This window comes from Denticeps clupeoides, chromosome 12 (assembly GCF_900700375.1).
Source record: "Denticeps clupeoides chromosome 12, fDenClu1.1, whole genome shotgun sequence".
Taxonomy (NCBI): domain Eukaryota; kingdom Metazoa; phylum Chordata; class Actinopteri; order Clupeiformes; family Denticipitidae; genus Denticeps; species Denticeps clupeoides.
Window position 1 is genome coordinate 8,820,410 of NC_041718.1, and position 12,958 is coordinate 8,833,367.

At 40.7% G+C, this 12,958-nt stretch overlaps 1 protein-coding gene across 2 annotated transcripts in view; it reads left to right on the forward strand.

Annotated features, from left to right (window-relative positions):
• The window catches only part of kcnq2b (potassium voltage-gated channel, KQT-like subfamily, member 2b), a 33,866-nt gene extending 25,572 nt beyond the window's left edge, over positions 1-8,294 (forward strand). For both annotated transcript variants that reach the window (XM_028998379.1, XM_028998380.1), the window contains 4 exons: positions 1,332-1,440; positions 2,184-2,315; positions 5,508-5,631; positions 5,716-8,294. In XM_028998379.1, the coding sequence (XP_028854212.1) occupies positions 1,332-1,440; positions 2,184-2,315; positions 5,508-5,631; positions 5,716-6,447 (1,097 nt within the window). In that variant the 3' untranslated portion in view covers positions 6,448-8,294. The remainder of the gene's footprint in view (positions 1-1,331; positions 1,441-2,183; positions 2,316-5,507; positions 5,632-5,715) is intronic.
• The last annotated feature ends 4,664 nt before the right edge of the window (positions 8,295-12,958 follow it).

Below are 12,958 nucleotides of genomic sequence, written 5' to 3' on the forward strand. Positions count from 1 at the left end.
ATTATATCAGTTTGGTAATGGCCCTGTTTAATTCATACCAGCTTTTGTTAACCACCCTATACTTCCATCTCTCCTCTCCAACTCTTTGCAGCAATTGAAGGGTTAATCAGTAAGATAATACCACGTATCTGCTAGGGGTTATGGCCACCAAAGCAAGCCTATAGGAATCCTGATAAGCAGCAGAACTGATGCAAATGCATGACTCAGTTCAAGAAACCATTTCATGAACACATGGCAGGGACCATCATTGCATTTGGAGTCCAGAATTTCAGCAAGCAGGCAGAACAAATCAACATGGCTGCTAAACCTGCACTCTAACCTGCATGGAAGGAAAGCAAGCAAGTCATTCAGAAATGTAAAAAAGTGTACATATATGCTCCCAAAATGATTTGCACCGCAAAGCTCTGAAACATCTTATCCAACGTAACACATATGGGAAGATATGTGACTGTTTCAGGGCTTTCTGGTTCTGTTTGTAGCTCAGACTTACCAATTCTGTCCACCCTTTGCCACACCAGTTAGGCTTTGGGAAATGAAGCAAAGCACAATAGGTTAATACTGTGGCCCAAACATGTTCATATACTGTGTCCTGTGGTACTCAGGACACAGCTTTTAGTCAGCTTTTTAGTTGGACAAAGGCTTACTAAATTGTCTTTATCTATCATTAATGTGTTCAGTCAGTCAATATAATTTTTTTTTTTTTGTGAACAGTCCCATAGGAACACAATATAGAACAAATTTCCCTTAGAAATGTATTTACCAGCATCAGATAGATAAACAGTTTAAAGTGCATTTAATACAAATGTTATATTATTAACAAAATCAGATCATATAAATGATAGGTCAGCCAAAGATATGTTGTAAAATTGTTGTTATTAGCTTTTGGATCTATTTGATACATATTGGATATATGTATTTTCACATAGTACCTTACAAAAGAAATCCCATTCAGTGGGTAAAGTGATTTAAGCATTTAAACTTCAATGAATTATTAGATAATGTAAGTTAATGGATGGTATGATCCAACATTTTGGGCCACAGTGTTTATTGTTGACCCTTAAAACCCCTTAGTCCTGCCCTCCTACCCTCCTATCCTTGCATCAGGCTGTCGTGATATCATTCGGCCAGTGAGATGAATCAGCATTGCCCATTAACCTGCCCTGATCTCACCTGTGTCCAGTGGAATAACTGGACAGGGCTGTGCAGGTTAATGGCTATGGTTGGCCTCTGCTTGGTTCCATCCCAGAAAATGAATGAGTCAGGTGAGGGCGCTGCAAGGACCAACCTTGTGTGTACTAACACTGGAGCCCTGTTCGTGTTGTGTTTTCTAGAGGCCAGTCTCCCTGGGGAAGATATTGTCGATGACAATAAGAGCTGCCACTGTGAGTTTGTACCTCAGGACTTGACTCCTGGACTCAAAGTAACCATCAGGGCTGTGTGGTAAGCAAAATGCCTAAGTCTGTGGTAATTTAATACTTTTCTGGAATGTTCAAAAGGTAACACTTATTTGGGTCATTTTATGAAATTCATTTTATTGAACATCTGGTTCCCTCAGAACAGGCCATAGTGTAACCTGATTGGAATAACTATTAGTTTAGCTGTTTTTTTTATCTTTTCTGGATAAGAATACACTCTAATCCCTAAGCAAATCACTGATTATATGCACCGATTATAATGCAGGTTTTCCCCTGATTTGTCATGTTGCTGTTTAAATGAAGTGTTAACAAGTCACTTTTGAACTACTGTGAGTGGCATGTTTCTCTGAATGAAAAAATTAAAACAATTTGGGAAAGTGGTTTTCCCATTGTCACATTTATTCTGAAAGTGTCTGGGCAAAGACCAAAAACAGACACAATATGCATTATCAGAGGATTATAGGACATTAAACGTGAGAGCAGGGGATCCCAGGACCAGAAGACATGGCCCATGGTCTGTAATCCCTTTAACCTGCTTGTCTTTACTGGAATAGTGGCATGAAGTTCTAGAACCAGAAAACAGATTTCACCACAATTCTGAAACCAAATTGTTTCCAGAGGCAGCCAAATGGTCACAATTCCTAACAAACTTCAAACACAGTCACTATGTACCTACTTTGATAGTTTTCGGTAGATTCATTTGAAATGGAACTGCATTTTATTAGTCTTGAAACAAAGTTAATGAATGTGAAATCTCTGCCTCTGCAGCATAATGAGATTTATGGTCTCAAAGCGAAAATTCAAGGAGAGTCTGAGGCCATACGATGTGATGGACGTTATTGAGCAGTACTCAGCCGGCCACTTGGACATGCTGGCCAGGATTAAAAACCTGCAATCCAGGCAAGGCGCAAAATCCCCAAATTCTATATTCTTACACTCTTCTCCTCTACTTCCCTCTGATTTCAACTCTTTCCCTCAGGCTTTTCCTGTTATTTTTTTGTTCTTCTCCCTTACACTAAGGAACACTGGGTATACCACGCTTATCAACAGCAGGTTGAACAAGCCTTGTGCACATACTCCTGTCTGGTATCCATGGTGTCTGTTATCAGCAATGATCAGCATTTTCCACCTGTGTGTCTTCCTCCTACACCTTTGGTGACACTGTATACATTCCCCACAAACTCCATATGTGGTAACATCCTTGGGTCACCGTCATTTTATGGTGTCTTACAGCCGGAACATCTCAAAGGCCTCAAAGATCACACTGAAAAGAATGTAGGTTTGCGGATGTGTCCAGTAACTCTACAACATGCATCATTAAGATCTCAGCAGTGAAAGGCTTGAGGAATCTGTGGAAGACTAAACAATAGATACAAACTAATAAAGAATACAAATAGCATGCCACAACTACATGTCCCAAGCATCAAACATCTGGCTTTTTATAGTTATAAACCCCATCTTGGAATAAATATATATGTTGTGGGTTGACAAGAAGGTTCCATATCTTTGTAAATATATTACTGTTTAAGGAAATTAGACATTTATGATGGTGCTCAGGCCTTGGATTGCCCAGAGTACCAAAGTAAAAATGTGAAAATTACATATAACAGCTAATCTGCTGTTTGTATGGACACATGGAATATATTTTCCTTTCTTTAAAAAAAATAATTCTAATGTGCATCTGGCCCTGATGTTTGCTTTGGTCTGTGTTGGGTCATCCTACCTTGTGCCCGTGTCTTTTCTATTTGCTTTGCCAGGATAGATATGATTTTGGGGCCCCCAGGGCCCTCCACCCCCCGCCATAAGAAGTATTCATCCAAAGGAAGCAAAGAGTCACCCCAGTACTCTCCTAGGTTAGGACCCACCAGACTGCATTTCTCTTTTAATTTCTTTGTTTTCTTTTTCTTTTTTTTTCTCTTTTTTTTGCATTGAAACCTTCTTTTGATTCAGGCTACTTTGTAAATTAGGTATGAGAGCTGCAGCCTTGGTAACATCTGCAGCTCAGTGACCTTAATGACTGCTTTGCATCAATGGTGTTGATTTAATTTACACAATGATGAGTTGTCGTAGGACTGTTGTAATATCATCCTGTCCTGCTCGTCAATAGACTGTTTATATATGCATTTGAAGTTATAATCTGTACATGGAGTAGTGAAACCTAGCAACAGACTATATGGATACCATGGTAACAAATAGAAATGTCACGTCAATCCATGCCTGTGAGCAGTCGGTGGCACTAACAGAGTTAAAGGAGCCTAACAGACACTTAATTTACTTCGTAGAATTGGTTTGCTGCAACAGAGCCTGCAGGGAACCCTTAATCAGCTATTTCTATTCTCATCAGCTATGAAGCAAAGCCAGTAACCTTTAAACTGGATATGTATTGATCTTTAAAATTATTTAATTTTAATTGAATTACAATGCACTTCATGTCATAGGTGAGGTGTTCTGCAGATGACCTAACTTCAGATCAAAATATAATATTTTAGCTTAAACATGTAGGATATATGATACTTTATGCCAGGTTTAGGTATGCACAATCAGAAAGGTAGCCGAACAAAAGAAGGTTGTGCAGGTTTTCTTGCAATGCCTTAAAAGACATATTTACATAATTATCAATAAGATGCCAAAATGCAGCTACAATGCAGCAATTGGGCACTTATAATGGAAATGACTCATCATCACTCTATTCCTTGTGCATGTTGGCATGTTGGATAGTAACGCATGCTGAAAATCATACCATTTCCTATTCTGAAGCTGTACTTTTGCACAGATCTGCTGATGGCAGCATCGTGACTGGATTACCCTCTTAAACTATTGACTGTTTCTTAACCACACTGGATTACTGACTACTGGCTTACTGCATTTACAATACAACAAATTAGCTAAAACATCCCGTCTGGAAACCATTAGCACTGAGCAGCCAGTTTAAGTGTAAAGTGAAGTGATTGTCACATGTGATACACAGCAGCAGCTCAAGGTGCACACAGTGGAATTTGTCCTCTGCATTTAACCCATCACCCTGAGCGAACCCGGGGAGCAGTGTGTGGGGACGGTGCTTTGCTCAGTGGCACCTCAGATCGGGATTCGAACCGGGATTCTGATTACGGGGCCGCTTTCTTAACCGCTAGGCCATCACTGCCCTATTTAGCAAAGCGTAATACTAGCTGTATTTGAGATATTGCTGAACCAATTGGTTGGATTGGTTAGACACATAACAAATGAGACCTAGTTACACATTGCCAGTATTTCTTTCTTGCGGATGAATTTCTGGTGGCTAATTCTCTCACGCTTGTGACTGATCACTCGTTTTATTGCACAGAAACTTTAAGTGACCCAAGACTGTTTCTCAGTACAGAGTAAATCAATTACAGTCTCCCAATCATGGTCTTGAATGAGTTTCATTTCAACTGGTTGGTATTACAGACTGTACAACAATTACTGCCGTCGGATATAACAGTTCATTCAGTTCATGTGATGTTCCTTTGTTACGTCCCTGCACTGCACTAGATGGTTGTCACCTGATTCGGTTCCACTGAACGTTTACATCAGGAGGAATGACATGTTCATGTCAGCTTAAAACATTTTTGTGAAAGCAGTTGTCTCCCTCTCTCTGTCCCCATCTTCCTTTTATCTGTGTTTTTGCAATGAATTCATCCATCCATTTTCCCATCACTGCATGGACCCATTTCACTCCTATGATGCACTGCTTGTAAGGTGAGAACTATGCCCAAGTGTGGGGAGCTGTCCTTTCTTTATGCCTGCACACCACTATACTTCAGGCTGAGTTACAGACATACAAATATATAATATAACCGTAAATGAAAAAAAAAAAGATGACGTCTACTGCGGTTTTAACAAGACATGCACAGTATATAGAAAATATAATGTTACATATTTAATACAATCTTTTTTCTTTTTTGGCTGTGATCATTTTGGTGACTGCTGTGTACTGTAAGCCTGCTGTATAAGTTGATCCTTTTTTATGAAGAACTAACATTATCTGCTTGGCGAAGATTTGCTCTTTTTTTTGTCCAAAGCTTCTTATTACTTTATTCTAGATGTTGTATATGCTTTTTTTCTGATTAATAGAGTTGATCAGATAGTTGGCAGAGGTGCTCCACTCTCGGATAAGGACCGTCCGAAAGGAACCACGGAAGCAGAGATCCCAGAGGATCCCAGCATGATGGGCAGACTGGGAAAAGTTGAGAAACAGGTAGCTCTGAAATTATCCAGAGGGTTTTTGAACATTTTCCCTGACAGTGTAATGGCAAATGATGGTCGCTTTTTGGTTTCGTAGGTGATGTCAATGGAGAGGAAGCTTGACTTCTTAGTAAATATCTACATCCAGAGAATGGGCATCCCTCAGTCTGAGACCGATGCATATTTTGGCTCCAAGGAGCCTGACCCAGCTCCTCCGTACCACAGTCCAGTGGAGCACCTGGAGAAAAGTGGCTCCATCACCAAAATCATCCGCTCCAACAGTTCAGCAGGCCAGAAGAACTTCGACCCGCCACCCTCTACATGTGCCAACCTTTCCCAGTGCCCGCCCTCAACATCCTGGCACCCTCACACCATCGCAGAGGCCCAGCGTAGTCAGGGAACCTCCCCCGTGGGCGACCCCTCCCTGGTCCGCATCCCCCCTCCCCCGGTCAACGAGCGCTCGGGGGGGCATAGCGGAGGCTCCAGGGGTGGAGGTCACCACTCTCGTGGAAGTGGGGTGGAGGATGGCAAATCCCAACTTCCCGGGTCTCAGCAGGTGGGTGGAGAGAGCGACACCTCCATCTCGATCCCCTCTGTTGACCACGAGGAGCTGGAGCGCTCCTTCAGCGGCTTTAGCATCTCCCAGTCCAAGGAGAACCTGGACTTTCTCAACAACGCATACTTCACCGGTGTGGCTCGCTGCGCCAAGGTGCGTCCCTACATTGCCGAGGGGGAGTCGGACAGCGACTCTGACCTCTGCGCCCCCTCTCCCCATTCTGCCACGGGTGATGGCGCATATGGAGACAGAGGCTGGGTTGGGCCAAAGTAATGACATGCATATTTTAAAGGGTTTCTGTCACCCAGCACTGGTGTTGGACAGGTAAATGCCATGGGCGCTTCTAACGACTGTGACCTGTGCTAGTACTGTACCATTACAGTATTGAGGACGCTACCTGAGTTGGCTCCTTTCTGCAGCCAAGAGACTCATCTGTTCGGGTAAATTTAGAACTGATGAGGTCTGCCACTGCGGGTACAAGCATAAAACCCTGAATGACTGCAGAGAGGAGAGAGGAAGTGGCGGTTCCACGGGAGCGAGGAGTCCAGCGTCACATTTCTCATTCTGGGAATGTCTCTGTCCACTTGACGTGCAGCACATGTTTGTTTGTCCTTTCTGTATTTGCACAAGTATGTAGATGACGTTGGCCACTGATTGTTTTTCCAAAACTTTATGGCAAGAGATTCCACATCACATGGGGTGTCGGATGAATGTACTTTGCGACAGCGGAGGAATATTCTTTGTACCAGGCCTGGCAGAGTGATGCAAACCTGTCGATTTCTAAAGCAGCAGATCCACTTGAACATACACTTGAATAATGCCATTGTTCGAATTTACACAGTTTTCTAAATTCTCACTTGATTTTAACCGTTTGCAACTAAGATTTTCAACAGAATGTATATTTACAGTTAATTTTATTATACTAAACTTAAATATGGGCAAATGTTAGCTCGCCTAATATTTTGTACATAAATTAAACACCACATAAGTAATTCCCCCATCATCAAACACAGACCAAAAATACCACAAAGCAACACATGCACAACACACAATGAAATAAAGTGCAACATTTGTTCTATAATAATAATTGTTTTTAACCAAATCATAAGCTTGTGAAACTATTACCGGCAAAATGTCACTGAGGGTATTTTATAAGGCTGTCTCATTACGTCTGACTGTTAACTTCTGTAAATAAGCTGTGGAGAAAAGGTCAAACGAGACTTTCCATTCCATAATCATCAGTCATCAAAATGCGCTCAGAATTTTTCATGTGCATTATATTTACTTTAAGTTTACTAATGAACAAGGGACTCTATTCTGTAAAACATGTCTCTGAATCATAATATTTTATTTCCGTGGTCAGTCTGAGCCATTTTAGAAAAAATCTGTATAATCCCATCAATCAATTAATCAATCGATCAATCAATTAATTATTCTCTGATCTCGTAGTTAAAACATTTCTAAACTTTTATTCATGAAAAACTTCACAAATAAACGAACTTTAAAATATGAGAATAATAATCACTAAGAAAGTATCTGTAAATGCATGCTTAACTTTATATTTCTGATATTGCTAAAAATGTAGTAAGACTTCAACAATGGATTGAAAATATTGTGTAAAGGAATGTGACAGCATCAGCCTTCCATCTGTTCCTGATCTGTCACTTAGAAAATGAATACTCATTTTCAATTTTGTACCAAAGTTGAACAGATTTTTAAAAAGCATGAAAGCATACCAGAACTTTAATATTCCTGATTAAGCATTTGTATTATCGTCACTTCAATTATCTTTTTTTTTTTGTTTTGGAACAGAATGCTGGCCAAAAAATCTGGCCAAAAACAATTGATGTTGATGTGCCCAGCATGTCAGGCCTCTCAATCATCACTCAGTTATCTGCAACATTGGTGGAGTAAACATATAAATACTGCAAATCCACATATTTAATTTGATTTCAATGTATGCTTGAATATGGCTAAAAAAACATCCCATAATGCCCTCACAGACAAAGACACACATACAGACAGAGACAGTAAAACACTGTTTAGAGCATCACATACACAACTGCATAATGCATAGTCTTCCTTAAAACATATATTAAACAATTTAAAACAATGAACAATCTATAAGGTGAATTAGTAAGGTCTAACAGAAACATAACTTTCAAAGACTTTATGCTGCGTCTCTTCAAGATGAAGATTTATACAACTAAATCAGGGAACTAGATACCTGAGGCTTCATAGGAGTACTGACAAAATAATACAAAACGGGAAATTATGTTCAACTACATTTTATAAATCTCTTTTGTTCATCACAGCTGCCTTTGCCTGCTATTATTCTCATTTTATTTCCAAAGAAGACTCTGTATTTTGGTAAATTGCCTTGGATGTATTTTCTGTCTCTGGTCATTTGTAAATCTGAATAATGATAATAATGTATTTCTGTTTCTGTATTCATCCCCGAAAACACAGTTGTGCTTGTGAATGTACTGTGGCTTTCCCCTGAATTTTTCTGATGTCAAGTGTGCGCCCTTGTTCCCTTCACCGATCACTGACTCGCAGCATGCATAGCATCACAGAGGGACATGTGGCCCTGCTCCTCAGCTCCCGCTGGTGTTTGTTCATTCACCTTCACTGCATTCAGGAACATTGAAGTAAACGTAACCCTTGCTGGAAAAGTGTACTTAAAACAGGCCAAGACCATGCAGTGCTCAGATGCGTCCAGAGAACCAAATGTGTGTGAGAGATGAAAACCTGACTGCAAAAACTCTGGAGCTCCAGGAACAAGGGCTACTGTCCTCTGCATTAGGCCAGAAGAAGAGACAAGGTGCAGCACACGTGCATGACCCAAACCCTGCCGGTCAACCGCAGTGTGCGTTCAGCATAAGGTTTATGTAGGGTTAAGCTGCATCCAGCAGATGAGGACACCAATTCAATTTTCTGCATTAATCAAAAGCTTAGCTGGCAAAAACCATGAGAAAGACAACTTTTATTTTAAAAAATAACAACATGACCAACAGACTTCAAATGCAGTATAAACTTGTCCCTTGTAATGAATTAGTTAACGTGACACTAATCTAACCTTTACCAGAACTATAACCACATTCAGAATGCACATAAATTATGGGACGTTATGGGACGTTATGGTGAGCTCCAACATGCACACTGCAGTTGACCCCATAAGCCTTAAATTTTCTTTACTGTTTACATGTGGCACTTAACACATTTTTTGTTTACATAAGATGTAACCAGATGAAACCATTTACATCAGACAGTTACCATTGGGCAGACTAAAAAAGCTGCCATGAAAATGTTCCTGTATGTTGCTGTGTGTACGTTCCCATGTGTTTATATATATGTATTTTAAATATATAAATACATACAGTACAGGCCAAACGTTTGGACACACCTCATTCAATGTTTATTTTCATGACCATTTACGTTGGTAGATTCTCACTGAAGGCATCAAAACTATGAATGAACACATGTGGAGCTATGTACTTAACAAAAAGTGGAGACCTGGTCTCCACAGTCACCGGACCTTTCAGTTTTCAGTTATTTCACCTTTTTTTGTTAAGTACATAACTCCACATGTGTTCATTCATAGTTTTGATGCCTTCAGTGAGAATCTACCAATGTAAATGGTCATGAAAATAAAGAAAACACATTGAATGAGAAGGTGTGTCCAAACTTTTGGCTTGTACTGTGTATATATACATACACTATATATACATATATAGTTTTCTTTTACTCCTAAAATTTTTGACGACTGCTTGCCAACATGTTTTAAGGCCACTATATATGCCAACATGATGTCAAAAGATAAATCCTGCTCCGGATGGAAGCACGGTTTCAGGCTAGACAACCTGTCAAGGTATTTCAGGGCAGATGCGGCATTTGCTGCGTCAGACAGGAATGTGCTTGAGTGTGCAGAGCACAGACACTGCGTCGTGCCCCGGAAAAGATCAGAGCAGCTTGACTTCTGCTGCAGTGCCCCGAGACTCTGACGTCCACAGGCAGACAACACTGACCTGCCACTCAGTTTCCAGCTGCATTAAACCTACCTCTGCTCAAGTCATGCCTGCCCAATTTGGCAGTCCGTGTGGAGGTACGATCTCCATTACCAAGTCGAATAGGTGGAGAAATGTGTGCCTCAGAACAGGTAAAAGCAGACTGTCAAACGATCTGGGAATTACTGTCTATCCTCACCAAATCCCACTAAAGCACTGAAAAAATGTGTTAGAGATGATTGATAGTTCAGCACCTACAGGGACCATTCTGGCAACCTCCCACCAGCATGAACATAAGAACTTGCTCAATCTGACATTTGCTTCTATTGGTATATGTAGTGGCCTTTAAAATTGCATTCATATAGCTTTTCACTATGTAGCATATCTGTTGTGTAGTAAGATACCCAAATGTCCATGAAACCATGGAAACTGTATAATAAACTTTGTATATGAGAAAAGCGAAAGTGTTGGTGTGAATAAATGGATGGAGCAGGGTTGGGCAACCTGATCCATGTGTTGAGCATCTACTATCAGACACATATCTTCACATCATCCCTCCATGTAACACCTTCTCCACCACTTGGATGAAGGGAGAATTAATAATAGCCTCATTAGGTTAGTTAGAAACATTGTTTAGTTTAGTTTAAAAAATTTTCCCCGAATATCCAGGGACATAAAAATGAAGTCAAACAGGTCATAGTCATACATGGATCCTTTGCTTTAATTTCAATAACAGGCAGTGTTAGGACATTGCTGACTCAATTCTGGATCAGCAGCAGAGTTGTTACCACAATACCACGGTGTCTTGGGTTTTTTGATAGACACCCAAGTTAAGTTGAAGACCAGGTAGGGGTCACCTTCCTCTTCCTCTATGGGGCAGTGGTGGCCTAGCGGTTAAGGAAGCGGCCCCGTAATCAGAAGGTTACCGGTTCGAATCCCGATCCGCCAAGGTACCACTGAGGTGCCACTGAGCAAAGCACCGTCCCCACACACTGCTCCCCGGGCGCCGGTCATGGCTGCCCACTGCTCACTCAGGGTGATGGGTTAAATGCAGAGGACAAATTTCACTGTGTGTGCTGTGCTGCTGTGTATCACATGTGACAATCACTTCACTTTATTATTATTATTATTTATCTCTCTCCCTCCCATCACTACATCTGCTGTCAGAAGTGGAATGGCATACCGTGAGGTTACTGGGGGTGAGTTATATAAGGGAATTCAATTTTCTGCATGAATCAAAAGCTTACCTTGCAAAAACCATGAGAAAGACAACTTTTATTAAAAATACAACATGTCCAACAGATGTCAAACGCAGTATAAAATTGTCATTTGTACTAATCTACTAATCTAACCTTTACCTATAAACACATTTAGAATGCTGTCAGGATCCGGTCTGGCAGGGGATGCTCCGGGTCATGTTTGCCATGTGCAATGTTCCCTGATCGTGTTCACCTGTTTAATTACATAATTGTATAAAGCTATCCTGTTTGTGTCTTTTCGCGGTCAGGTCACTGTGGAGAATAGAGTAAAAATCTCTCTCCCTACACACAAAAGCACTGTATTAAAAACCACTCCAACCTGATGTTACCTGGCAGAAAGAGGTTAAAAGAATGAACAGTTTCTAATTTATTAACACCAGTGGATAATTATTGCAGTTACATGTAAATATTGTATGTAAAAAGGTACCAATGTTACAGAGAAAACCAAAATTAAGAGAAAGTAGAACAGATAAGAGAAAGAGAGAGAAAAGCCATGAGAAAAATAGTAAAATAGAAAAGACTCAGGTACTGATGGGAAGAATCCCCTGAGCTTCCAATGGAAAAGACCATGGAAGTCCGCCAAAAAGCACAAGTGAACATTCTTTATACATTTGACTCACAGGAAGTTGCTACAGACCAATCAGAATTTGTTGTTTCTGTCGTCACGCCCTCAAAAAGCATGGCTGGCGCATCACACCTATTATTTACCAAATGGTCGCAAGAACAAAGAACAGGAGACCGACCCCCACGGACCATCACCACCAAATGGCCACGAGAACATGGAGTGTCCCCATCTTACACACAGATCTTTTGATTTAATTTCAATAACTAATTTTAATTTAATTTGAATAATATTTTCAATCACTACATCTGCTGTCAGAAATGGGATGGCACACCGTGAGGTTACTGGAGGTGAGTTATATGAGGGGACCCCCCCTGCCTTCAAGGATAGGTCAAGGTACTACAGATACAGGAGATGCACTAGGGTGTAGGCCAATCAGGTGAATAAAGCCCCATACAGGGAATGTGAATCTGCATCAACCTTCAAGACCGGGTGGGTGGTCTGCTCTCTCTTCAGGACCCCCAGAGCTTTCGTGTTAAACTCAAAACAGTCCTGTACATATACAGTAAATATTCAAATGAACCATGTGGTTTGGTATTTGCAGAGCTCATACACTAGGGGGAACCAAGCATGCACTGAAACTTCAAAATGCAAAAAAAAGCACAATCACCGCACAAAGCAGGGAGATTTGTGGTGTTAATTAGTAAACTTGTTTGTAAATATAATAACAGCAACTGCATGAACTGTCCTTCACAAACTCCTGCTTTGTTCAATCTTCATAAATGTGTCCAAGTTCAGAGAGGCACAAATAAACAGACGTGGGTCAGAAGCATCACAAGACCAGTGTGAGTCTTTTTCATGCCTTGTTGTGTACCTTGTGTTCAGAGCTAAGGTATCACCTTTACTGTCACTGCAATACCACACAGTTAGGGTTTAGTATTACATATAATATTTTT